Source organism: Sebastes umbrosus, chromosome 22, assembly GCF_015220745.1.
Source record: "Sebastes umbrosus isolate fSebUmb1 chromosome 22, fSebUmb1.pri, whole genome shotgun sequence".
NCBI classification, from domain to species: domain Eukaryota; kingdom Metazoa; phylum Chordata; class Actinopteri; order Perciformes; family Sebastidae; genus Sebastes; species Sebastes umbrosus.
The window spans coordinates 11,200,414-11,228,312 of NC_051290.1; the positions used below are offsets into that span (position 1 = coordinate 11,200,414).

Genomic DNA, 27,899 nt, shown 5'->3' on the forward strand with positions numbered 1-27,899 from the left:
GGAGAACTCTGCTAAATGCATCAAGGCTTGTTTGAAAACTTAATTTTACACACAATATCATAAATACAGGATGAGTCCAACTTTCATCTACACGCAGGACAAATGGCTAAAAACAATTAAACTGCACAACTGCACCAATTTTGATCTTTAAACTGTGTAAGAGAAGCTGGGGACTGCTGAATTAAATAATAACGTTGTGGTTCAGGTTCAGCATATATCTGCAGCTGAATGCAAAGTGTCACCAAATAACCAACAAACATCCAAGTTTTCAGATGCAGCTTTAACAGAGACACCCTACCATTACATATCAACACTGTTACTTGACCTCTGACCTCTTTGTGGAAACAGAAACACTTTTACATTATAAAACCACCAATGACTATGGAGGACAGAACCTGCCTAAATAAATATATAAATAAGTAGATGAATTAAACTTTGACTCCATTAATAAATAAATATGCCATTGAATAACCAAACAATATTAAAAATAAATGTAGGCATTCATTAATTGATAAAATGTGACATAAAATTATATTTATATTTTAAGTTGCTTCTTTATTAATTTATCTGTGTATTGATTCCCTTATTTATTTACTCTTCTGTTTAATTTTTACCTTTTATTTATTTATGTATTTATTGTATTACATTTTAAATGTTTTTATTTTTGCATTTATTTATATCATATTTATTTTTAAATGTATGTATTTATCTATGTATTCATGCATTTATTTATTTATGCACTATTTTCCCTTTGCATTTCACCCCTTATTTATTTCTTTATTCTATTCTTTATACATTTATTTTGTAATATTATTTACTCATCTTTGTTTTACTTCCCCTATCTATCTACTATCTTACTTGTTGTCTACTGTGTCTACAAATGTTTCTGTCTCCACTGTTCCAGTGGCAATTGATTAAATGAAGCATTATTCTTGCGTTAGGGAGCCCCCTGTTGATCACAGCTTGTAGGTGCAGGGTAAACTAGTCAGACCTACTGTACAGCCACGAAGTAAAACAAAGTGGACGAATGAGAAAACTTGTGTGCAATCGGTGCTTTTATTGTTGTAAAATAGATTTATAACAAACAAATAATAGTATAATATAGAAACAGATCAGTGGGAAAAAAAGTAAATTATCATTGAAGTTTCAAACCACCACCGTCAGATAATTAAACACTGTCAATCGCTTCAATGATTTACATATTCAGTTATTTTATACATTGCCAGCATATAGAGATGGTACAAGCCCACTGCCCAATGGTTTTTACAACATTTTCAAATGAGTAATTATAGAGATTTGAATTCCCTCCACCTTTTTCAGAGTCACCGCTTATCTTGTTTTGATCATGTTGTGGTTCTGAGCCCCAAACATTCTTCCTTCCAGTTAATCAATTTTTGTTTTATTATCAATGGAATAAGTGAAAGTGCGTAAGTGAAAGTTCACGCTTGTAGTGTCAAACCCACAAAGAATTATCACCCGACCCAGCTCTATGGAGCCTTTTTAACCCCTTTAAGCTTGTTTTGGTTTCCTGCAAACTCTTATCCACCTTGTTTCCTAGCATCAGCAGGCAGCTGTTTTCATCAAAAAAAGCTGTAATAAACCCACTATACGCTACCTGCCCAGCACCAAATGGCAAACAGATGAAATTGCTGGTGAAAACAGTGGAGCGTTTAGCAGCTAAAGAGCCACATATTTCCCTCCACTGATGGTGGAGACCAAAACCGAGATAAAAGGAGATTGAATGTTGGATAAACATTCAAACGACAGCTTTAAAGTTGCTTTAAAAAATCTCTGCCTTTGTTTGCGACAGCATTAGCGGCCATCTCTGCTGCCTCCCATGGTGTTTCTGCTTCCTCAGCTGCCTCATGTCCAGTAATACCACCAATTACTCCCCCTACTAAAGCGAAGGCTGTGGTAGACACACCTAACACCACTCCGCCAGCTGACAGCGCTGCTACTTCACCTCCTGCAGCTCCTGCAGCTCCTGCACCTCCTGCTGCTCCTAATGCTGGAGCTCTTTTCACAACTTTCATTAATTCTGAACAGTTTTTCACAGCCGTGACAACTAATCCAACCATCACTGCCATGCCAAAAAAAGCTCCTAACAATGCTCCTGTTGTAATACCTGCCAGTTGCGTCAAAAACTTCTTAAACGCTCTATCTTTTGCCTGTTTTCTGATCTCTTCCGGTGACAAGTTTCCCGACGACGTGTTTTGTTTTATGTACTCTTCCTCTATCCGTATGACTTTCTCCATTTCTTGAAACACCTCATTGGTGTAGTAGCCTCCATTGTTTTCCATCACCATCTTGTCTACTGTGTTGAGCAGCTCCTCCACCTGCACCTGGTTGCTCCTGTAGTTATTCTGCTGTTTGTTCTTCCAGTATTTATTATCCATGACGTGGCACCGGCCGCCGCACTTCTTCACCAGATCACTCAGATTCTCATTCTCACTGACGAACTTCTCGATTGTCATCCCTTTAGGGAGCTGGTCGCCATGTGTGAAGACAATTACAGCATATTTTAAAGCATCTTCAGAGAAATATTGGCATATTTCTGTGATGACAGCCTGCTCATGCTCTGTGAATTTCTCCACTTTAAACACAATGAGAAAAGCATGAGGCCCAGGAGCGCATTCTGTGAGACACCTCACTATCTCAGGCTTCAGCTTCTCCTTAGATCCGCCTGCATCGAAGAAACCAGGAGTGTCAATCAAAGTGACGCTTCTTCCGTTGACAGATTTGGTTTCAGCTTGACATTTTTTTGTTCCAGAGCTGGGAGTGTGGTTCGTGGCGAACAATTCCTCTCCAAATAAAGTGTTAGCTAGGTTGCTTTTCCCAGATCCAGTTTTCCCCAGCACGACTATCCTCCTTGTAGTTGACACTAGAAGAGAATAATGACTCTGTTAAGTTCATTTGTGTCTTTTTTTTTTTTTTAAGCTTTTAAGAGTAGTTTTATCTTGCTTTTTTTGGAAACAGTAACCAGTACATAGTGTACAGTTTGGCTCAAATAAAGGAGCACTCCTTAAAGGGATAGTTCAGGCGTTTTGAAGTTGGGTTGTATGAGGTACTTATCCATAGTCAGTGTATTACCTACAGTAGATGGCGGTCGGCACAACCCCAGTTTGGAGAAACACCGCACGGGAGCAAAGCAACTTACTGCTGTGGACGGGGGCAGCAATAAAATGCATTTTTAAAAAATTCTAAAAAAATCAATATCAGTTTGAGTGTATTTAGAATATTTTCACTGATTTACCTTGCCGTGAGCCAGCCCATTCCAACGAGGAACTGAAGCCATCGTATCCATCTATGCTCTCGCCAAAGCCACCAGACTCCATTGAAAAAAAACAGTAATTTTACCTCGCAGAACACGGGAGTTGTTGGTCTACCACTTCCTCGATCGGTTAGTTTGTTTGTGTTATTGTGTGACTTTGGTTAGTTCGGATTCACCAAAGTCACACAATAACACAAAAAACAAAAAAAAATCGAGGCAGACCAGCAACTGTGTTCTGCGACGTAAAATTACTGTTTTTTTCAATGGAGTCTGGTGGCTTTGGCAAGAGCATGGATAACGGCTTCAGTTCCCTGTCGGAAACATAGACTGTATAGCTGTCTGACAGTAAGGTAAACCGGCGACAATATTCTAAATACAGCATACACTCAAACTGATATTGGATTTTTTAGGTGGCTAAAATACATTTTGCTGCCAGCCCCGTCCACAGCAGCATCTACTGTAGGTAATACACTGACTATGGATAAGTACCTCATACAACCCCACTTCAAAACACTCAAACTATCCATTTAATGATAACACCAGCATGCTCATTTCTGGCGAATAAACAATGATGTTAGGTCCACAGGAGGAAATGTCAATGGCTAATTGCATAAATGAATTATAATGAATTAGTCATCACAGCAGTCACACAGCCAAATCAAATACATGTACTTTTTCAGTGCAAAATCGGCAGAAACTAATATGAATAAGTAACGAATGCACTCAAAAGACACTTCTCCACTGAAAGTTGCCTTTCACTAATGCTTAGATTAGTTACCAGAAAAGAAAAACATGAAGAATGGATGCCTGAGGACCGAATTCCAATTCTTTGCTGTCATATCATATCTATACCAACCTTGGTCTGGTTGGCGAACAAATCTTGTGGGTTGGAAATCTTGCTGGGCAGACTTGAAAGCCTGCAGAGACAAGGAAGTACTGGTTTTAATATCAATTCCAGTATATACTTATGATGCATAAAAAATGTTAATGATGTCTATTGCTTAACGGTTTTAAAATATAATGGATTATAATGGTTAATTACTTAAATAATAATAAAATAATAACAATTTAATTTATATTTTTTATAAATAGATGTGGCATTCATAAAATAGTGTTATTTTTAACACACTTAATTGTTTGCAAAAAAAACTAAAAATCCAAAACAATCTGGAAAAGACAGATTTTCTAACTCTAACTATATTTCTTGCAACTTGAAGTTTGTTCATGAATAGTCTGTGTTTCCATTACCTCACTAGCCTCTTTGTCATTGGGGTGGATGACGATGTGGACCAGAAATGGATTACCGCTGGCTCGGTTCTGCTCAAACACGCGAACTTGCTCCATTATAACCCTGGCTACCACGCTGTCAGGAAAACAGAGGGCAATCCCGGCACCGAGCACAGGAAGAGCAACTGATCTAAACCTTCTATTCTCACAGTAGGTTAGGACGTTGTCGATGGCCACCCTCAGAACCTGGAAAGGTCAGAATTCGATGGTTTTTAAGGAGGAAATACTGTATTATAGTGAAAAAAAACTGAAAACACTTCTCCAATGTTTCACCTGGACTGCAGTTCCATTTGGATCATCATCCCAGGGAAGGAGGTTGAGGAAGAACACTGCACTAAATGGAAGTTTGGACAAGCCGTCCACCAGGACTGTGTCACCTCCTGCTTCCTTTCTAAACTTTGTAGTCAGCTGAGGTCCAACCACTTTAAACAAAGTGTTTCCAACACGGGTAGAGAGGGGATCATTGCCAACCATGGGTGATACCAGAGCATCCACCTAGGAGGAGAGCAGGAGATGTGGTGAGGGTTCAACTTCCATTTTATGCAAATTATAGAGTTGTTTGATACCAGTATCGGAAATGTGTGCGACACTGCCCAAAATTCGGTATTGGGTATCAGCGAGTACGCCAGTCTATGCATCGATTCTAAACCATAATTTATTAATCCAGAAAAATATCAAATTGTTGTTGGGAAGAAGAACTGATTGCAGGTGGTTTGTCACTTGACGATAGCAAACAACAGTGCGGTGCTGGTGGAGAGTGTAACGGTAACGGCAAAAACATTTATATTACCCCTATCCCGTATTAGCCTGTGACGGGAGACTTTAGCCAATCACAGGTCATTTCAGAGAGAGCGTTCCTATTGGCTGTTCATTCAACGGAGGCAGCTGTCAATCACTCGCAAACTTCGATCAAACGGTCAAACTAGGCAGCGTTGATCAAATTTGAATTGTTACTTTTAAAATTGTAGTCAAATCTTTATTACCAGTAATTCTCAGATGTGATTGAAACATTAGAAAACGTAATAGTTGAGAGAAAGTTTGTGACCCGGCAGCCATGTTGAGATCAGTTGAGGAAATACCATGCACTGCCCACCAGCCGGAGCAAACTTTCTCATTTTACAGCTAAACAGTGTACTACAAGATGTTTTGGAAAACATTTGAGGAGAGAAATAGGCATTAAAGTAACAGAATATTGATTAATATTTGATCAGCGCTGCCTAGTTTGACCGTTTGATCGGAGTTCGCGAGTGATTGACAGCTGCCTCCGTTGAATGAACAGCCAATAGGAACGCTCTCTCTCTGAAATGACCTGTGATTTTTTAAAGCTTGAAAACAGAGCCATGAGGAGGTGCAGAAGTCTAGTTTTCTCTCAGAACACTTGAATTACAATATGCTGAAAGGTTATTATGGAATTTTTGCCCAATGACGCCATAAACATCCTGCCTACTACAGGTTCAATTTGGGCACCAAAGGGCAAAAACATAAATCAGCGCCTATGCCTCCAATGATCAGATTTGATACATTTTCTTAAAATCTCAGTAAAGTTTCTCACCTGCTGGGTCTCGATGGTTCCCTGAACGATCTCTACATGGACACCATCTTCAGGAGCTCCAGCTGTGGCTCCTCTTTGGAACCCCAGATCACTTGGTGCACTGTTTCCGGTACTTGTCCCTTGCAGAAGCCGATCACATGCTTCCTGCATGGTCCTCACCACCTCTCCTCTGTTATCAATCAGGATGATTCTGCTCAGGCTTCGCCCTCCCTGACTGCCAAACTCCTTAACGGCACTTACAATAGCCTCAGAGCACACAGTGACAGGAACCCCGAATGACCCTGAGCTGATACAGGGCATGGCTATAGACCTGAACTCCATCATCTCTGCTAAATTCAGAGCAGACTGAACAGTTTTTTCCAGTAAGGTCCTTTCTCTGCCACCTGATTTTCCACCTACAGGACCAACAGCATGCAGCAGTATCTTGCATTTTAAGTCCCCCCCTGTGGTCACCACCACATCACCTGTAGCGATTTTTCCGGTCTGCTTTATCAAAGCTCTGCTCTCCTTCTGCACCTGAGGGCCACCTGCTTTGCTCAGTGCAGCAGCAACCCCTCCACCGTGGTCCAGATCTTCATTGGCGGCGTTCACCACAGCATCAGCATCCTGTTTGGTGATGTCACCCTGACACACCAGCACCTGGAGCCCGTCACGAAGGCTGTAGGTAGCAACCGTTGTGCTTACTTCACTCAAGGTCAAAGATGCCAGATCATGTGCAACATTTGAGAGTTCAACTTTCCCAGTGGGATTTTGGGAATATTTTACTGTCCCTAACGGGTCAATGGGGGCTCTATCCTGAACAATGGAGTCCAGAAATGGACCCAGCCTGTTTCTGACCTCAGTCACTCTTCCGGATGGACCTTCCAGCGCCACAATGGGCCCAGAGGCAGATGTTGAGGGACGGAAGGTAACCCCTGAATAGTCAAAACCCTGCAGTTGAAGCCATTCTGTCAACACTTGTTCTGACACTATGAAAGGCAGAGGGATTAGGCTTTGCACACTGGACTGGTCCAAAATAAACTGTATAACAGCTTCATTCAGCTCTTCAACCTCTTTGGTGTGGCCCAGTAGGCACACCATGCTGTCTGAGCCAAACACCACATGAGCCCTGTATTGCCCTTGGTTCATCTCATTTGTCTTGGACTTAAGCTGTTCCCGAAGGTCAGATGGCACAGCGGAGCAGTTAGGAACATCAATCTTGACTTCCTTGATCTCACCTTGCAGTGCCTTTTCAGCTTCATCAAGATGATCAGTGGAAAGGGATAAGAAACGTAGCTCTGTGTCTCGTAACTCTACTTCCACCTTGTCACCAACACCTAAAAAGTCACCTAGCACCCCTCGGCCTCCGTATGCCTTTCTCAAGAAGGCCAGAAAATGTGTGCTCTTGTCAGAAACTGTCCTTTCTAAGACCAATTTCTCCTGATCAGAGATCCAATCTCCAGCTTTAAGTATCTCCTCCAGAGAACCTTCCAAAATTAACTGACCTGCAGCTCCCTGCGTGACCTTCAATCCTGGAAAATCTCGCCCCAAACTGTGCTCAATCTCTTTCCAGAGGAGGCGAAGCTTGGCCTCGCCCAGTCGACGAACACTGGTTTGCTTCTCACTTAAACGAGACCCTCGTTTAAAATGCGAGCCCTCTACATCCATCAACCTGGCTTTCACCTGAGAACACTCCCCAACAACAACAGCCAGCCCAGCCTCGCTGTACACCTTCACCTCATCTGTGGTCTGAGGAGAGCTGCAGGACTGACGCAAAGCTTTAACTTTGTGAGGGTCTGCCTCATAGTGCCACATGTAGCCATCAAAGACTTTGTCTACCTCTGCTTTCCAATTTCTAACTTCATCTGCAGAACCAAGTTGAGCTAAACAGCTAACTAAAACCCTCCCCTCCTCTGGAAACAGCTGAGCAGAGCAGGCAACAGAGGAGAGTTGTTTCTCTAGTTCTCTCCCAGCCTTGTGGCATTCCTTCAGATAACGTAGGAGGTAAGAATCAGATCGTAGTTCATATTCTTCACCACTTGGTGGAGGAGTTGAGGCAGGAATGGACTGTGGGCTCTGTGTTGAAAAGAGACATCAAAATAATGATAACGGGTTACTGGTGTTGTATGAATAGAAACAGTTGAATTGTTACATCGAAGCCCATCATATTATGATCATTTACAGTGTTTAAAGAGGACCTATTATGCTCATTTTCAGCTTCATACTTGTATTTGAGGTTTCTACTAGAACATGGTTACATGCGTTAATGTTCAAAAAACGCTTTATTTTTCTCATACCGGCTGTTATACCAGCACCTCTTTTCACCCTCTATCTGAAACGCTCTGTTTGAGCTCCCGCCCCCCTCACTCCCGAAAAGCCCAGTCTGCTCTTGATTAGTCAGCTGGCCCACTCTGTTGTGATTGGTCAACCGGACCAAACTCTTCAGAGTCCGCTCCAGCTCCGCTCTAACTAGCTTTGTTTGAGGGCGTGCAAAACTAGCCGCTAGGAAGGTATTATGCAAATGTGTTACTTGGTGACATCACCACGTTACGGAAGAAAAGGAGGGACTTCAAGCAAGATGTTTCAGGCAGTTCGAGGGCAGTGTCACTGGAACTGGTTTTGAAGTGGGGGGTAGGGCTGGGCGATATGGAGAAAAGCAAATATCACAATATTGTTGGCTAAATACTTCGATATCGATATTGTGACAATATTGTATTGTTGGTTGGCACTTTTAAAAATATTTACACTATGACATTTTTGATAAACAATCATCAGTATTGTGGGTATAATGACTAAGCGGGTAAAAACAAATAATAGATCAGCTAGAAGGGTCAAATTACATCACCCTACTGTATTGCAGCCTTTAAAACCAGGAAAAGACAACACTTATGCCATATCACGATATTACGATATCCAAAATCTAAGACGATATCTAGTCTCATCTCACGATATCAATATAATATTGATATACTGCCCAGCCCTATTGGGGGGGACATCCAGTTTTGGATGACATAATATGGTGTTTTCCCTCATGATTTTGTGAGACTGTGGTGGGGGACCTTGGACCTTCTAGGGTGGTCTGGGGGCATGCTCACCCAGAAGAAAACTTTATAGATTTTAAAGTTAAATGCATCAATCTAGTGCACTTTAAGAGCAAAATTAAGAGGATATATCTATAAAGAACGTTGTGCTCTAGTGAGCAATTTAATCATAAACACATTAGTTGTATATGAATGGTAATGACACGGCAGAAAGTGTAACTTCGCCATGGACTTTGGGCTTATTAACTTTGCAGACCTTTTACATGCACAGAAAACTATACTAACACACTAAAGGAAAGGGAAAAAGCATAATAAGTCCTCTTTAAGATGCAATATATACAGTATATTTGGTGTTATATAACTACTTCCTAAAAAATCGATCAGACAGCTGCAGCTGATTCAGAACGCTGCAGTTAGAGTCCTCACTAAGACCAAGAAAGTGGATCACATCAGTCCAGTTCTGAGGTCTCTACACTGGCTGCCTGTCTCTCAGAGAATTGATTTCAAAATACTGCTGCTGGTTTACAAAGCACTAAATGGTTTAGGGCCAAAATACATTTCTGATCTTCTGCTGTGTTATGAACCATCCAGACCTCTCAGGTCATCTGGATCAGGTCTGCTTAGTGTCCCCAGAGTCAGAACTAAACATGCAGAAGGAGCATTCAGTTTTTATGCACCAAATATCTGGGACAAGCTCCCAGAAACCTGCAGGACCGCTCCAACTCTCACTTCTTTTAAAACAAAGCTTAAAACTTTCCTGTTTGCGGGTGCCTTTTATTAAACCAGATAATGATCTGACATTGCACTATAACTTTTACTCTTTTGAGTTTTATGCAATTTTAGCTTCTATCCTAGCTTTTATTTTTAGCTTGTTTTTATTTTCTAATCTTTAATGTTTTAATGTTTTTATAACTGTTTTAATTATTTCTTAATGTTCTTTTGCATTTTGTCGCAATGTTCTTGAATGTTTCTGTAAAGCACTTTGAATTGCCCTGTTGTTGAAATGTGCTATACAAATAAAGCTGCCTTGCCTTGCCTACATGAAATGGGGAAGTTGTAAATTTAGATGTATTTTTTGACAACTTGCACAACTTTGCACAACTTTGACTGAATGACAGAAATGTTGTGTTAACCTGTACTGGAGCTGTGAAATCCTGGCTTGGAGAGGAGGTGTGCGGATCCAGGCTGCCTCGGACAGTGAACACCAGACCATCCACGTCATGCTCACATCTCTCCAGGACCGCCTGCTGATCTGAGACAGAAAATGAGTTTTGAGTAAGGCCAGGCTGCTCATTTGACAAAAAAAAACAAAGACTCTTTATTTGATGAGACTCTCCTTTTCTGTCACTTATTGTTAGAAAATAAGGAATGTATGTTTGTGGAGCAACGTTACCCTTATGAAAAAGTAGTATACTTATGAAGTATTCTTAAGTTCAAGTATATTTCCCCAAAGTATACTTTATGTAGTAAGTATACTAATATCAATGTACTAGTAGTATACTTGTCAGTGTACTAATTCAATACTTCAACAAACAATATTGAACAATAATGAATAAAGACTAATAGTTTTGATGCATTTAAAACTTTAAAACTTAAAAATGTATATATGCTTCTGTTTACTTTTCCCTTTCCTTTATTTCTGTATTTATTTTTGTTAAATTTAAAAAAAAAATTAAATGTATTTTCATGTAAGTAAAAGTCATGAAAACAATTAAAAAAATAAAACAAATAAATGATAATAAATATGTCATTAAATATAGCAAAAATAATATTAAAAATGAATGGAGTCATTAAATAATTGATAACAGGTGACAAATTGATATTTCTGTTTTGCTTCTTTAATTATTTATCTTTGAATTAAATGCCTTATTTATTTACTCTTCTATTTAATTTTCCTCTTTATTTATTTACGTATTTATTTTTATTAAATTTTAAATGTATTTACTTATGTTTGCATATCTGCCGAGGAGATTAAACAACCATTCACACTTGACCGGACCTGAGAGTATTTCACACCTGACATCAACTGACTCTAACGACTCCAATGACCCATGCGACTGTCATACACACCTGGCATCAGCTGACTCTAACGACACATAACTATATTCGTCACACTTAGGAGCACCATTGCACTGAGTGGTTTCTATCATCCTGCTAACGACCCCACAGAGGTTAAATTCCTGGGTTCCCAGGCCCTGTAACAGTGTCTTTTAACAGAATTTTACTTGTAACAGAGTATCGCATAAAGAAATGTATACATACATAGATAAATAGATTCTGTACATTTAAATATAAAAATAAATGCAAAAATAAATAAATAGTAAATACAAAAATAAATAAATGCAAACATAAGTAAATATATTTAAAATTTAATAAAAATAGATACATAAATAAATAAAAGGGAAAATTAAACAGAAGAGTAAATAAATAAGGCAATTAATACAAAGATAAATAAATAAGGCAATTAATACAACGATAAATAAATAAAGAAGGAAAACAGAAATATAAATTTGTCACTTGTTATCAATTAATTAATGACTACATTTATTTTTAATATTTTTTTTTGCTATATTTAATGACATATCTATTTATTTATTGAGTCATTTATTATTTTTTTTAATTGTTTTCAGGACTTTTACTTACACGAAAATAAATAATAAATGCAAAAAATAAATAAAACATTTGAAATTTAACAAAAAGTGAAACGTCTTCAAGAATCAAAACCAAGTCCAGTTGCTGCTGATTTAACCCAGGCTACTCGGATACCAGGACCTGGAGGACTGAAAACCTTCACAAACAATAAGACTATAAATAATATTAAATAATGAATAATGAATAAAGATTATAGTTTTGAAGCATTTAGGCATATTAGAAAGACATTAAATATCAATAGTTTTATTGACTTCTATTTGTTTGAGGAAGACCTACACCCACTGGGGCTTGGGTGTCCCACATCTGGCAGTGTCCCACTTTACTGCAACTCACCCTACACTGATGATATATATATATATACTTGCTTCAAAACTATAGTCTTTATTCATTATTTAATATTATTTATAGTCTTATTGTTTGTGAAGGTTCTGTGCTTGGTTTAGATTCTTGAAGACGTTTCACTTTTTGTTAAATTTCAAATGTTTTATTTATTTTTGCATTTATTATTTATTTTCGTTAAAGTAAAAGTAATGAAAACAATAAAAAAAAAAAATGACACGATAAATAAATAAATGTCATTAAATATAGCAAAAAAAAGGCTAATAGTTTTGAAGCATTTAAAACTTAAAAACTTAAAAATGTATTTACTCTTCTGTTTACTTTTCCCTTTCCTTTATTTTGGTATTTATTTTTGTTAAATTTCAAATGTTTTATTTATTTTCGTGTAAGTCAAAGTACTTTGTATTAATTGCCTTATATATACAGTATATATATACATATATATATATATATGTATATATATACAGTATATATATATATATATACAGTATATATATATATATATTGATATTTCCAAGTCTTATAGCCTATTCAAGACTTTCAAACCTCATCTCTGGCAGCACTTTTTTTAAGTTTCACTTTCTCGGAAGCTTCATTTTACAGTCTAGATTTCAATCTCACAGATTTCCTGTTGATCTGTGTCATAATTAAGCATTCAATATTTGAATATTACTATTCAATATCACTATTAGTTTACTATGACAGTTATTATAATGTATGTATGGTGTTTTATGGCCTGGCCTACCTCTTTGATATGTGAAAGCAACGCTGTAGATGTGATCATTCTCCCTCCTCAGAGCTCCGCAGTCTCCGCCGCCAGATCTGCGACGCACTCGGAAATGCTTCTCTATTCTCTTCACCTGCTCCTCTGACAGGCTCTGGCTCTCAAAGAAAACCGGGTACTGGTACATGTCACCCATAGTTAGTGAAGGGATAAATGAAGACAAACATCTGAAGCGTCAGGTTTCAGGGAGCAGTGCGTTTACAATGTAAACACGTCTGATTCCTGCTGGAGGAACTGAGCCCCTAGTGGTGATACAGCAGAGAAACACACAACAGGGAGGGACCTTCCTGACAAAAAAAAAAAAAAAATTAAAAAAAATTAAAACTTAAAAATTAAAAAAATACAAATAAAACAAATACAACAATAAAAAAATAAAAAAATAAATAAACACATCCATTAATTAATTGATAAAATGTGACATAAATTAATATTTGTTTTGATTTGTTTCTTTATTTATTTATCTTTGTATTAATTCCCTTATTTATTATTACTATTAGTATTATTATTTATTTACGTATTTATGCATTTATTTATCTAATTATTTCAAAGATAATATTAAAAATAAATGTAGCCATTAATTACTTGATACCATGTGACATTAATTAATATTTCTGTTTTAATTTGCTTCTTTATTTATTTATCTTTGTATTAATTTCCTTATTTATCTACTCTTCTGTTTACTTTTCTCCTTCATTTATTTATGTATTTATTTTTTGCTAAATTTTAATTGTTTGATTTACTTCTTTTTGCATTTATTATGTATTTAATTTTGTGTAAGTAAAAGTCCTGAGAATTTTTTAAAAACAATGAATGACATAAATGAATTAAGAAATAAATGACTCCATAACAAAATGTCATTAAATATAGTAAAGATAATATGAAAAATAAATGTAGCCATTAATTACTTGACAACATGACATAAATTGATATTTCTGTTTTGATTTGCTGCTTTATCTTTCTATTAATTCCCTTATTTATTTACTCTTCTGTTTAATTTTCCCCTTTATTTATTCATGTATTTATTTTTAATGCATGTTAAATGTATTTATTTATGTTTGCATTTATTTTTACATGTATGTATTTATTTACATATTTATGCATTTATTTATCTAATTATTTCTGCAAATTTTCCCTTTGCATTTCACCCTGTATTTATTTCCCCAAAATTATTTTTTTTATTCTTTTCTTTATTCATTTCTTTATGCATTTCTGCCTCATTATGCAAATGAGGGGGCTGTCACTACTGTAAAAGTAGTAATACCACAGTGTGTCTCTGTTACAAGTGTAAGTGCTGAAATAAAAAAAGAAAAAGAATAATAAATGACTTGATAAATAAAGAAATGACATTAAGTATAGCAAAAATACTATTTAAAATAAATGTAGCAATTAATCAGTTGATGAAATGTGATTTAAATTAATATTTCTGTTTTAATTTGCTTATTTATGCTTATTTATCTTGTCTCCTGTTTAATCTTCCCTTTCATTTAATATTTATGTATTTATTTTTATTAAATTTGAAATGTATTTATTTATTTTTGATTTACTTTACATTTATCTTTTAATTTATTTATTTCTGCATTTATTTATGTATTAATTTTAGGGCTGTCAACATTAACGTGATAGTATTATTAAACAATGTTAAGCAGAGGGCAGGGTCTCCAGGGACCTAAACAGAACAGTACAGTTCAGTCATTTGAGCAGATAGATACGTTGCATATATTTCTTGAAATTATACACAAAGTTAACACAGATAAAACTATATTTTATTGACTTTGATGTTTTATTACTGGTACTTGTTGTTTATTGAATGATTTATTACTGATTTGATGTGATGTAAGGTGACCTTGTGTGCCACGAAAAGCACCATTAAATAAAATGTATTACTATTATTATTTATGAGGTGCTTACGGTTATCTCAAGTTTCAACTGGCTGACTCACTGATTATGACGGACTGAGTGTCAAAGTCCTGTTACAGAGCAGCTTATCAGCTCTTTTCTTTACTTTGCCTCTGTCAGCTTCTCTTTATATGGCTATTTGTCTTTCGCACATACTTTTATACATTTCTCATGATGAACGATTGACAGATGAATAGACTGATGGATGATGATGTAGCTCCGGACGCTACCCTCAGAAAATGGCAACGCTCCCCAGAATGCTCTGCGATTCCCATTCTCAATACAACAATATCTGTAATAGTAACTGACCGACCTGAGTGTAATATATTTTTTTGCCATCTGAGACAAGTGTGTAGTTCCCTACATACAACAGTGTGAATTATTTATGATTTCTGACACATGAAGTATCTCCAGACACCAAAACAAGATGAACTTATCAGATTTGATATGCAAACAATCTGCCTATAAGTGTCCTGTCAAGAGATGAATGCCAATCAGAAACAATGGCTTGTGCGAACATATTTATTTATTCATTTATTTTGAAAATATACCAAATGATCATAAACACACTCTTCTGCATATAAATGCTCCAATGTGGCATGTATTAGTTAACGTCAACCAGCATGTTGTTCCTCCTCAGAACAGGCCTCTGATTGAAGGTTTCTCTGCACTGAGGGCAGCTGTAGTCTCCCTTCCTCTCTCCCTGGACCCAGAAACCCTCAATACAGCTCCTGCAGTAAGTGTGTCCACAGGGAATGGTGACTGGCTCTACTAGCAGGTCCAGACACACTGAACAGCAGAACTGCTTCTGGTCCAAATCAACACCACGTGGCTCCTGCTGCTGCTGCTGCTCTGCCATTTTGATGAACATGAGGTGAAGAAGACCACAAACTCGTGAGTTTCACTTTGTCTTTAGAAACTTATGATTCTTTGCACAGAGGGGCGTATACTGACGTCACTCAGGTGCCAGTTTATAGGTAGTTTTAGCCAAAAAAGGAAGAACAGTTAGTTTAAACAGGGTAAACTATGGCTAAAATTAGCCATAAACTAACAGACGTTATATAAAACAGGGTAAACTATGGTTAAAACTAGCCTTAAACTAGCAGACGTTATATAAAACAGGGTAAACTATGGCTAAAACTAGCCTTAAACTAACATATGTTATATAAAACAGGGTAAACTATGGTTAAAACTAGCCTTAAACTAACAAACGTTATATAAAACAGGGTAAACTATGGCTAAAACTAGCCTTAAACTAACATATGTTATATAAAACAGGGTAAACTATGGCTAAAACTAGCCTTAAACTAGCAGACGTTATATAAAACAGGGTAAACTATGGCTAAAACTAGCCTTAAACTAGCAGACTTTATATAAAACAGGGTAAACTATGGCTAAAACTAGCCTTAAACTAACATATGTTATATAAAACAGGGTAAACTATGGCTAAAACTAGCCTTAAACCAGCACATGTTAGATAAAACAGGGTAAACTATGGCTAAAACTAGCCTTAAACTAACATATGTTATATAAAACAGGGTAAACTATGGCTAAAACTAGCCTTAAACTAACAAACGTTATATAAAACAGGGTAAACTATGGCTAAAACTAGCCTTAAACTAACATATGTTATATAAAACAGGGTAAACTATGGCTAAAACTAGCCTTAAACTAGCACACATTATATAAAACAGGGTAAACTATGGCTAAAACTAGCCTTAAACTAACAAACGTTATATAAAACAGGGTAAACTATGGCTAAAACTAGCCTTAAACTAACAAACGTTATATAAAACAGGGTAAACTATGGCTAAAACTAGTCTTAAACTAACATACGTTATATAAAACAGGGTAAACTATGGCTAAAACTAGCCTTAAACTAACATATGTTATATAAAACAGGGTAAACTATGGCTAAAACTAGCCTTAAACCAGCACATGTTAGATAAAACAGGGTAAACTATGGCTAAAACTAGCCTTAAACTAACAAACGTTATATAAAACAGGGTAAACTACGGCTAAAACTAGTCTTAAACTAACATACGTTATATAAAACAGGGTAAACTATGGCTAAAACTAGCTTTAAAAGCGTTAAACGATAATCAATTATCTTCAAAACTTTACATGTTAAGAAAGGTTGTACCATTTCATAAAAACATAAAGGAAGTGAGTGAATATTTGTTACAGTGGTGGCCCAGTGCATTTGCCGAAAAGTGTCCGACCCTAAATGAGGTGGGCAAAATAATAGAAACACCCTATAGTTTGGTTATTAAATTTGCTCTGTGGTCAAATGAAGTAAAAAATGTAAATCTTGAAAATGCAGATTCCAGTGATAGACGAGATGATGACTGCCTTTTGCCTGCATGCAACTACCCTGAAGAAGTGACGATTTCTTGAATGATGAATTAAAGGTAAGCAATGCTGCTTTCATTCATACCTTTAATCACTTCCACCAAAAGATGAATAATGAAAATACATCTTATAAACTCTTAAAATGAGATTTCATCGTAAATCATATCATTTTTTACATTGCAGTTATGTTTTTTACAACTTAATTGAAATACGGACACACTTCTGCACACTAGAAAGCAGCTCCATAATTCCTATATAACACAAAGCAGGGGCATTATAAGACAGGAATTAATTTAGTTATGATAAAAAATAATAAAGAGTGGTCAAAACGTGAAATATGTTTTACAATATCTTCCACAGGAGAAGCAGTTTTTGGGGCTTTTCGATTATAGAAATTGCTCAGGGACGCAGACATTAATCCACATTAGGTGAAAAAAGTCTGAAATTGACACAGGGAATTAACCCATTCGTGCCTGCAGCTGAGACTTTTTTAAATTTCCTTTGGTGAAGTGTTTTTTAGGCTAGCCTAAACAGAAATCTAAAAACATTGTCAAAATCGGTCAAACCTGTAAAATATGTTTTTTTTCTTATCACACCATATTCTTTGGGCACATGAGACTACTGTTTTTACAATATACTCCAGCATATTTTAGGAAAAAAACATTATTCTCATGTGCCCAAAGACTAAATATAGTTTGATAATAAAATGGCTGTATCTCAGAAACTACAAGGAGCAAAATCAAGTATTTGGTATCTATGAACTCATAAAAAGTTGGATATCAAAGATATGCACACATGTGCAATGTGGAAAATATTAATATGGAAAACATTTCATAAACACAATGTTAGTGTTTTTCCTAATTTTTCAAAAATCCTGACTTTGACTATTAATAATAATAAAAGTGTGATTTTCTATGTGATCTAAAAAATTTAAAGTTGTACTCTTAGATACTGGCCCAAAGTATGTCCAAATTCCAAGACTTTAGACCATTAGGGCATTTTTACTTATCATATTAAATACAGTCTTTGGGCACAAATGGGTTAATCAAATCTTATCATTCATGGTCATTAAATTTAATTGTAGATGGCAAGACAAAAGAGAGACTGAAAAAAATGGATTAACACATATTGGATTAGATTCAACTTTATTGTCATTGCACAGAGTACAGGTACTGAGACAAAAAAATGTAGTTTAGCATCTAACCAGAAGCGCAAAAAAAGAACAATAATATATAGAATAAGTATAGAATAAAAACAGTACACGCAGCTGTTGTTAAATCATTCAAAACAAAAAACACTTCAATAAAGAGTAAAATAGTAAAAGCAACATTGTAGGAAATGTAAAATAGATAATTAGAGATTATTTATCACTTTCATCTTTAAAAAAAAAAATCATTTTATAACAGTCTAATGATTTCCTAATTCATAATGAATGTCTTCAAACTCTCTCTAAAACAACCGATTTTCCATAGGATTTTATTCAAAATTTAATAACATGTCGTCATCAATATTTTCTCAAATGTATTCTAATTATTTGCTACTGTGACGTGTGACGTGTGTCACAATTAACAGCAGGAATAGGAAGTAACTGCAGCTTGATTGTTAAATCCTGGTAGCCCATTGTTGGTTTTAACCTGCTTTATGTATTTTATATAACAAACATCGAGCTGCTGCTCCTATCGTCAATACTATCTGTGTGGTTATGATCTGCTGCAACCCCAGATTACTTCAAGATAGCATTTACTGTCTTGTCTATGGCTTGCCCTGTAGTTTCTGCTCCTTCAGCTGCATCATATCCTATCTGAACGCCCTTTGCTACTCCCTTTAGTGCGGCCGATGCAACCATTCCGCTTGCTAGTGTTGAAAAATCTGAAAGATTCTGAAGATTTTTAACAATATCTGCAACCATCCCTACCACACCAAGCAAAGCTCCCAACAATGCTCCTGTTGCAGTACTTGCTAATCTGATCAATAACCTGTTAAAAACACTAATTTTAGCTTTGTTTCTAATCTCTTCCTGTGACATGTTTCCTGACGACTGCCTGATGAGTTCTTCCTCTCTCTGTATTTCTATTTTCACCTCTTGTAGCATCTCATTGGTGTAGCAGCTTCCTTTGTTTTCCTCAATCATCTTGTCCAGTGTGTTGAGGAGCTCTGCCACCTGAAACCGGTTACTTCTGTAGTCGTCCTCTTTGCCATTTTTCCAGTATTTATTATCAACAACGTGGCACCGGCCGCCGCACTTCTTCACCAGATCACTCAGATCTATATTCTGACTGACAAACTCCTCGATTGTCATCCTTTCAGAGAGCTGGTCACCATGTGTGAAGACAACTGCGGCATATTTTAAAGCTTCCTCTGAGAAATACTGGCATATTTTAGTGATTACAGCTTTCTCTTGCTCTGTGAATTTCTCCACTTTGAGCACAATGAGAAAAGCGTGAGGCCCAGGAGCGCACTCTGTGATACATCTCACTATCTCAGCCCTGAGCAGCGTTTCAGACCCGCATGTGTCAAAAAAACTGTGAGTGTCAATCAATGTGATGCTTTTCCCGTTGATAGATTTGGTTTCTGCTTGAGAGAGACTTGTTTCAGAGATGGGAGAATGGTTTATCTTGAACGCATCCTCTCCCAATATTGTGTTGGCCAGGCTGCTTTTCCCAACTCCAGTTTTTCCCAGTAATACGATCCTCCTTGAAGTCAGCACTATAGAAGAGAACAAGCATACTGTAATATTTCACCAGAAATAGTATGCAATATGCGCACTATTGGTTTCATACTAAGGTTTTGGACACACTAAAAAAATCTCACATACGGTTTTAGCGTACTAAATAGCATGTATGGAATTTCGGACGCAACCATGGTCTCTGTCTTAGTTTACTGTGTTAGCATGCTAACATTTGCTCATTAGCACGAAAGAAAAAGTACGATAAGGAAGATTTAAAATGCCTAAATTAAAACAAATAAAGTGAAATACGATACATATGGTAATATGTATTTCCTTTTTGATGTATGCATGTACGGTGTTATACTTACATGAAATACATACAATATGTTACAGGACAATTATTTAGCTTCAGAAATTGTATTATATTAAAATTTGTGTTTGATTGTTTTTTATTTAGACATTTTAAATCTTCCATAGACAGCTGAGGCTGATAGGAATGTAATTTATTTTGGAAGTATAAACCCAAGTATTGAACAAATTATATTTTTGGCCTGATGATGGCGCCAGATGAAAAGTTAAGGGATCATCAGAGTGATTACAATTCCTCTAAAATGATCATTAACTGTAAATCTAAGCCCATAAATCTTCTAATAATGAAAACATTGTGTCAGGACAGGTATCGTATTCTATGGATAATTCAGCCAGCAAGCTTGAACTGAAGTTTCCATTTCTTTCTTTTAAATTTGTGCGTGGCAGAATCAAGTACACTGATACAATGATGAAAAAGTCCATTTGCTTAAGCACAAATTGAATGAACAAATTAAGTATATCCATTTTATGCTACCTATACTTCTACTCTACAGAGGAAAATATTGTACTTTTTACTCCACCATGCATATTTGACAGATATATTCCTTAAGTAAAATGTTGCTTAAGTAAAAGTATGTAAGTATTATCAGCAAAGTGTACCTAAAAAACATGTCCCCCTTTATTATTAAATGATTATTGGTGATGCATGAATGTATAAGTAAGTATATAATACTGTTGGGTAGTTTAATCTTTATTTTTATTATGTAACATTTTCAACACAATATTTGTAATGAAGTACTTTTACAGTGTAGTGTTGCTACTTTTACTTCATACAGTAATCTGAATACTTCCTCCAACACTGCACTGATATGAAGCCGGCTCAACTCACCGTCCATGTTGCAAAAAAAGAAAAATCACTCTATGTAGTCACCCGGACTGCTGGATGTCCTTGTTGGGTGTTTTTCCACCTGTCTTCTCTTGCTGTGGTTTGACTGTACTTTCAATTTCCATAACCAGCCATCAAAACATTTTTAAAATCAATTCTAAAGGCAATTGTAAGCCGGTGACGGGATGCAGGGATCGGTGAAATATGTTTCCTTGTAACACTATTTTGAACAAGCCTCAGACAGGGAGGAAATGTTTTCCTAATGCCGGTAAATAGGGCATTACAGAAGGTCATGAATGCATGAATGACAGTTTCCAGATGAGCAGGTTTAATCGGAACCTCATGTGATGCTTAGTAGACACCACCCTGACTCTGCAGGCCTACTGTTTAGGGTGGGGACTGTGGTTGGGAAGGTACAGGTTTAATGGGTTTATTAATGGAAACAGTCGTATTCAGCTAGAGAGTATTAACAGGCTGTATAACCAGACTAACATGGCATTAACTGAAGTGGCCAACAGTTGGGTACTCCACCCACCAGGACAGATTTTGACTGTGACGTACTCACACAAATTGTGCCCAGGGCACAGAAAACTATTGGCAACAGGTAAATGCAGCAACAAGATGATGTGGGTCCCTCTCCTACAAATTCATGCAACTAAAATGCATTCTCAATTAGGCTTACGTTTCGAGGGAAACATATTTTCTTCCAGATTACTGTCGCAGTTTTAAACACACAATGAATGTTGTAAATGGAACCAAAACAAAGACGCAACAAAACTACTTGATTACGTTTAGTAAAACATCATGGTCACAGTAGTCTGTATTCGTCATTCAAAAAGGGAAACCGGAAGACCGAGGACAGCGGATATAAAAGCTGTTCTTATGATACGTACATGATATAAAGCGGCGTCTGCCGACCATTTGACCTCGATTCAACATGCTGAATCGGCCGAGAGAACTCTGCCACCGGCACACTAGGGCCGATGGCACGGGACACACCGGAAAAACTAGGCTCATCGTTGGCCCCAAACTGTCCGACGGCTGACCTTCGGCTTGGTGTGTCAGGGCCCATGCAGTTTTGTTGTATGGAAACGTAATTTTTGGAAACCAGGCAGCTCACAAACACAGCCACATTCATTGCCTAAATTTGATTTAAAAACTCAGTGTCATGAGTGCATTTTACATTTATACCGTATAGTAAAAAGCACTAGCATTAGGTGTCTTGTTGAAAGCATCAATATTATCATACTTAATAATCATTGGAATACTGCACGTAGACTTTGTGTCAAGAGGGAGGATAGCAGCTGCACATTTTCATACCTTTTTAGGGTGGAGTGTTTTGTCTCTGAGTGAGACGGAACAAGCTGAAAGGAATTTTTAATCTGTTTTTATTGGCAGCATCGATCGATACTCAACTGTACAAGTAAACAAACTGAAGACAATAAGGCCTTTGTGTGTGACGTGTGGCCGGTATTCTGGTCCATTGTTGTTTGCTGTTGTATTGTTTTGGGGAACTTCAGAAATTCAGATTAAAATCTGCTTCAGAATGTATATAAACAAGTGACTCTGTAGTCTGACGAAAGGATATTTAGCACAACAATTTTCCTCCTGTGATTTGGAGGTCTATGGGACGACAGCGTATTAGAGCCGTTGTAGGTAAAAAAATCTAATAATTACAGAGCGGGGCAGAAAATACTTATCAGTAAGATCAATTCATTGTTGGTTTTGGTCTTTTTAATTGAATTTATTGACAATAAGAAAGTATGATTATCGTCAACCTTATCTTTTGACAGCACATGTGAATGGTTCTATGAAAAAAAGAAACTGAAAAGACATGTGACCAATCAGCTGTTTTATTTTTACAGTTATAACAAAATGACACATATTAACATAAGATATATAGAGTATATAGAAAATAATCACTATTAAAGGGTAAACCCGTGATTTAGTATTTCACTCCCATAAAGTTTGTGGACTCACAAGAGAAACATTAAAAAACTGTGTTTTTTCAATTTTTGGAAAGCTCCCCCAGAGCTACAGAAGACATTTTGCAACATTTTTTACAGGTTGAGTCGTGCTCCTCAAGGCGAGTAAACTGAACTGCTTGTGTAAAAATGGTGGCATGCCCCTTTTAAAATACCCCAATGATATGGAGAGTCCATGACCTAACAACCACTTTTAGATTTAAGATCATTAGTTAAACTGTGTGATCAATATGTGTGTATTTCCATTACTCCATTTACTGTTTATTCACTCAGTATTTTAAGAAAAGTAATCACAGTGGTTCTCTTTTCAGTTGACGGGAACCAGCACAAAGTTTGAAGCACAGACACAAGGACTTCCATAAGGTAAGAAGCCTAAATTTACAAATGAATGATAACAATAATTATTTTTTTTAATTAATATATCTATAGAGTTCTCCAGGGATGACGTATTTTTGTAGGCCAACAAGGAAGTTAGCATCGCCCTGGGCTCCATCCACTAAAAGCCAATGTGATTTTTCCATTGGGTTTTTGATTATTGCAGAAAATAAGCTCTGTGGCAAACAAACGTTCATTATACTTACACGTTTTGTTCAGCAAGATAATCTCCACAAATTAACACCACTTTTATGATTTTTGAAGTGTGAATGGAATCGCCAGAAGTAAAAAGCTAACGTTAGGCTATAAACAAACTACACCACTGTCGCATGAGCGCAATTATACAAAGCAAAGCAGTAAAGTTTAGCGGTCAAACGTCCGTCCCATTCTTGTGAACAGAAGGAACATCTAGAGGGAATTTCTTCAAATTTGGCGAAAATGTCCACTTGGAATCAAGGATGAACAGATTTGAATTTGGTGGTCGAAGGTCAAGGGTCACTGTTACCTCACCAAACACATTTTTGACCATAACTCAAGAATTCTTATGCTAATTATGACAAATTCACACAAATATCTAACAGGATAAAATGATGAAGTGATGACATTTTGGACAGACTTGGATGTAAACTGCAGCCTGACTTGTTAGCGGAGGCGTACAGCCACGAGGCGATAATTCTAGTTTAATTCTACTTCAGTGTTCATTCAATGGATTCCAAGGATTGTTTGTCTTTCATACAAAGCATTAAGTTTGTTCAAGACAACTTCAAGTGTCTTTTGTATTGCCTTCAATGGTGTGATTATTACCTCAACTACCACTCCTATTGTACTGGCTGGCGGAGACACGTCTAAAACTGTCCCAGCTTGTTCTTCCGCTACTTCTGCCAGGGCTGGTGCTGTTATTTCTCCATGAAATCTCCCTTTAACAAATTCAACACAAATTTCTTCACACATTTTGAATTGATGGCTGAGACAACTGCAAATAATCCAGCTATGACTGCGAAACCCACTAAACCTGTGATCCATGTTCGTTCTGCATTGTCCACCTGCCTCTTAAAGACGTTGCTTACAGCCTCCTTCCTGATCTCTTCCTGTGACATGTTTCCTGATGAGTGTCTGATGCGCTCTTCTTCTTTCTGTATTTCTCTCTCCACCTCTCGTAGCTTTTCATTAGCGTAGAATCCTCCATTGTTTTCTATCACTATCTTGTCTATGGTGTTGAGTAGCTCTGCCACCTGGACCTGGTTATTTCTGTAGTCGTCCTCTGCGTTGTTCTTCCAGTATTTATTATCAACGACGTGGCACCGGCCTCCGCACTTCTTCACCAGATCACTCAGACCCTTACTTTGCTCGACGAACTCCTCCATTTTCAATCCTTCCAGGAGCTGGTCACCATGGGTGAAGACGATCACAGCATATTTTAGAGCATCTTCGGAGAAATAATCACACATTTGTGTGATGACAGCCTTCTCGTGCTCTGTGAATTTCTCCACTTTAAGCACAATGAGAAAAGCATGAGGCCCAGGAGCGCACTCTGTGATACACCTCTCTATCTCAGGCTTCAGCTTCTCCTCAGGCCTGCCTGGGTCAAAGAAACCAGGAGTGTCGATCAAAGTGATGCTTCTTCCATTGACACATTTGGTTTCGGCTCGAGAACAATGCGTTTTCAAGTCATTCGAATGGTTTATTTTGAATTTGGCCTCTCCAAATATGACGTTAGCAAGGCTGCTCTTTCCAACTCCAGTTTTCCCCAGTAGGACGATCCTCCTTGTGTTTGGCACTAGAAGAGAAAAGTGACTCTGCATCAGTAAATCAGTACATTTTTCTCGTAGTTGTAAATTTGCCCCTTGGTTGTGTTTTCCCATTTCCCATTGCACTACAATAAATGCTACATAGTAAAATAAGGTTGAGGTACAGAAAAAAAACATAAAATCACATTTATCAAAAAGGGTCATTAAAGTTTATGAAGTAAAAGTTTCATAATAAATTCATTTTTGGGGAATGTGAGAGACTAGAGCTACCTGACAGGTGCAAATTAGGAACATCTTTAAGGTGCAGTGTATAGGATTTGGTGACATCCAATGGTGTGGACCACACCGAGTACCCATTCATTCACTCCTCCCTTTCCAAGACTGCGGTAATGTGAGCCGCCGAGTGCAAAACCGCAGTACCACAGTTTTGCATCTCACGTTACCGCAGTTTCACAAGCGTGTCGGAGAACTACGGTAGTCTTCAGGTAACGTAAAATTGCGAAAGGCTCTCTCTAGAGCCAGTGTTTGGTTTGTCTGTTCTGGGTTACAGTAGAAACATGGCGGAGCAACATGGTGGACTCCTGGAAGAGGACCCGCTCGCTATGTAGATATGAAGGATTCATTCTCAGCTAACGAAAACACAACAATTCTTAGTTTCTGGTGATTATACACTAATGAAAGATTATTATATTATTATATTCCATTTCTGCAAATAGATCTCCCGAAATGTTACACACTGTTTTTAACTCTCTTAACTAATTATTCTGATAATTAACTCATGGATACTTTCACACCTCATAGATTAAAAAAAAAAAGATATAGAAAAACAAAACAAACAAAATTACATTACATGATAATCCACAAATCCTGTTTGGATAAATCTTGATTAATAAGGTTTAAAGTCACATCTATCAGAGCTTATTTTATCATAGTGAATTAAACAAACAAAACAAAAAAGAACCCTTTCAAATTAAAATATAAAATAAATATGTTTTAATTATTTTTAGGGCTAGTTGTGAGTTTTGAGAATGACCCCAAATCATACAGAATTTTAAATCATTTTTATTTTGAATAAAAGTATTTGGTACTCATTGTTGACAGAGCAGCAGAAAAAAGCTTAACTTACCGTCCATGCTGTGAAAAGTAGAAATCTGTGCAAAATATGAGATCCGCGAGACGTCCGTAAGTCTTCTCTCGTGCTCTCTCGCTCTGACTTGCCTTGTCTTGCTTCATTTTGTCCTACCTGTCTGACTTGTTTCCTGGCTGCATGCTGATGGAATGATCAACACACATTGCACTTCTTTTTTATTCAAGTACATTATTATACAGACATCAATAAACTGTAACATAACAAGTCATTATATAGAACAAAAATGTTTAGCAGTTGCTGACAGTTCTTCCAAATGTTGAATATGTATAGTTTCTTGTCCAGGAAAATACTACTTTCACCCTGAACATTATGTCCAATTTTGATTTGAATCTTTGATTTTACTGTCACAGTATAATGCATAATTAACAAGGGCTAATTCTGTAGAATCAACACCCAAACTTAATCCTTTGCACAGGCTTACTCAAACTTAAATACATTCAAAGACTTGTGAACATACTTATAGATATGTGGGTTTGATAGTTGGAAAAAGGGATTTATTTCAGTTTTAATACAAACAATGCATGAAGTTCAATTAAAAAGTCATGTAGTTTATTAAAAAATCTCCATTCATGTTTATAAATTGAACTGTACATGATGAAGTCAGGATATATTCCAATCTTTGTTTTCTTTTTCATTCATTTTGTCTTCCATTTCTCAAGATATGAAACCCTGACTTGAACCGGTCTGGCAGCATAGGCGAGGCTTACAGGGTAAAGCAGTTTAGCATGACACTGCCTCTGCAACCAATGTAGTTGATATATTAGTCCTGACCCAGTATCGTATGTCAAATAAGATTGGTTTCCAACAAAAAGGGACTCTGTACAAACCCACAGTGTGGCAAAATGAAGACTAAATTGTAGTTGAAAGACCGAATGTGGGTTAATAAAACCCATCAAACTTATTTGCGAGTGATTGTCCATCCACCCATTGGTCCAATATCCGTCACCGGTCTGGTTATCAATGACAGCAGTAGATCCCACCACCTCTCAAGCATTGCTGAGGCTCACATTTTGCCATCCAAATTTCACGTAGACTAAACTCTACCATTTTATTAATGTGAGGGCCCTCAGCTGATGGGATGAATGGGAATGGTTTAATGAAAAAAGACACTTGGAAACACGTGAATCATTTGCTGATTTATTGTTGTATAATGATTAATTTTGTAGCAAAGAAAACACCCACAAAAACTGAATCAAAAGTTACATTAAAATTATGGAGGGCCCAAATAGATCATTTATCATCGTAATCTTTGGGCAAGCAAGCAAATGAATGGTACTGGATGTATCAAACATACCATGTTAGATATAACAAATAAAACATACAATGCTTTCATATGTTCATGGTAAGTCTTCAACAAAAACTCTCAAGTCAGACACCTTGTATGTTAACACAACCCGATCTCATGGGAAGGTGTATTAATAGCACGACATTACAAGGACATCTCACGTCATGAGGATACATTTTAGCCTTTTCACAGGTGAATGTACGCCTCTCTTCATGTCATTTTTAACACCACGCAACAAAACTACGGTAACTGCAGCAGTTAGGTTTAGGCAACAAAAAAAAAATAGTAGAAACAACATAACAGAAATACGGAACTCACGTCACAAATATCACTAATGTAA

At 36.8% G+C, this 27,899-nt stretch overlaps 3 protein-coding genes across 3 annotated transcripts; all 3 read right to left on the reverse strand.

The window, feature by feature from the left end:
* Window positions 1-1,037: 1,037 nt before the first annotated feature.
* Window positions 1,038-13,143, reverse strand: LOC119481341 (protein mono-ADP-ribosyltransferase PARP14-like). Its single transcript, XM_037758169.1, has 7 exons — window positions 12,867-13,143; window positions 10,264-10,382; window positions 6,111-8,165; window positions 4,832-5,053; window positions 4,520-4,744; window positions 4,128-4,188; window positions 1,038-2,881 (listed from the first exon to the last, which is right to left on the reverse strand). Exons 1-7 carry the CDS (start codon window positions 13,039-13,041, stop codon window positions 1,770-1,772), a joined length of 3,969 nt encoding a protein of 1,322 aa, XP_037614097.1. The 5' UTR covers window positions 13,042-13,143; the 3' UTR covers window positions 1,038-1,769.
* Window positions 13,144-18,281: 5,138 nt separating this feature from the next.
* LOC119481373 (GTPase IMAP family member 7-like) lies at window positions 18,282-21,273 on the reverse strand. The gene is made up of 2 exons (XM_037758228.1): window positions 21,020-21,273; window positions 18,282-19,859 (listed from the first exon to the last, which is right to left on the reverse strand). Exons 1-2 carry the CDS (start codon window positions 21,024-21,026, stop codon window positions 18,877-18,879), a joined length of 990 nt encoding a protein of 329 aa, XP_037614156.1. The 5' UTR covers window positions 21,027-21,273; the 3' UTR covers window positions 18,282-18,876.
* Window positions 21,274-23,580: 2,307 nt separating this feature from the next.
* Window positions 23,581-26,388, reverse strand: LOC119481379 (GTPase IMAP family member 7-like). The gene is made up of 2 exons (XM_037758238.1): window positions 26,251-26,388; window positions 23,581-25,153 (listed from the first exon to the last, which is right to left on the reverse strand). Exons 1-2 carry the CDS (start codon window positions 26,255-26,257, stop codon window positions 24,273-24,275), a joined length of 888 nt encoding a protein of 295 aa, XP_037614166.1. The 5' UTR covers window positions 26,258-26,388; the 3' UTR covers window positions 23,581-24,272.
* Window positions 26,389-27,899: the final 1,511 nt, after the last annotated feature.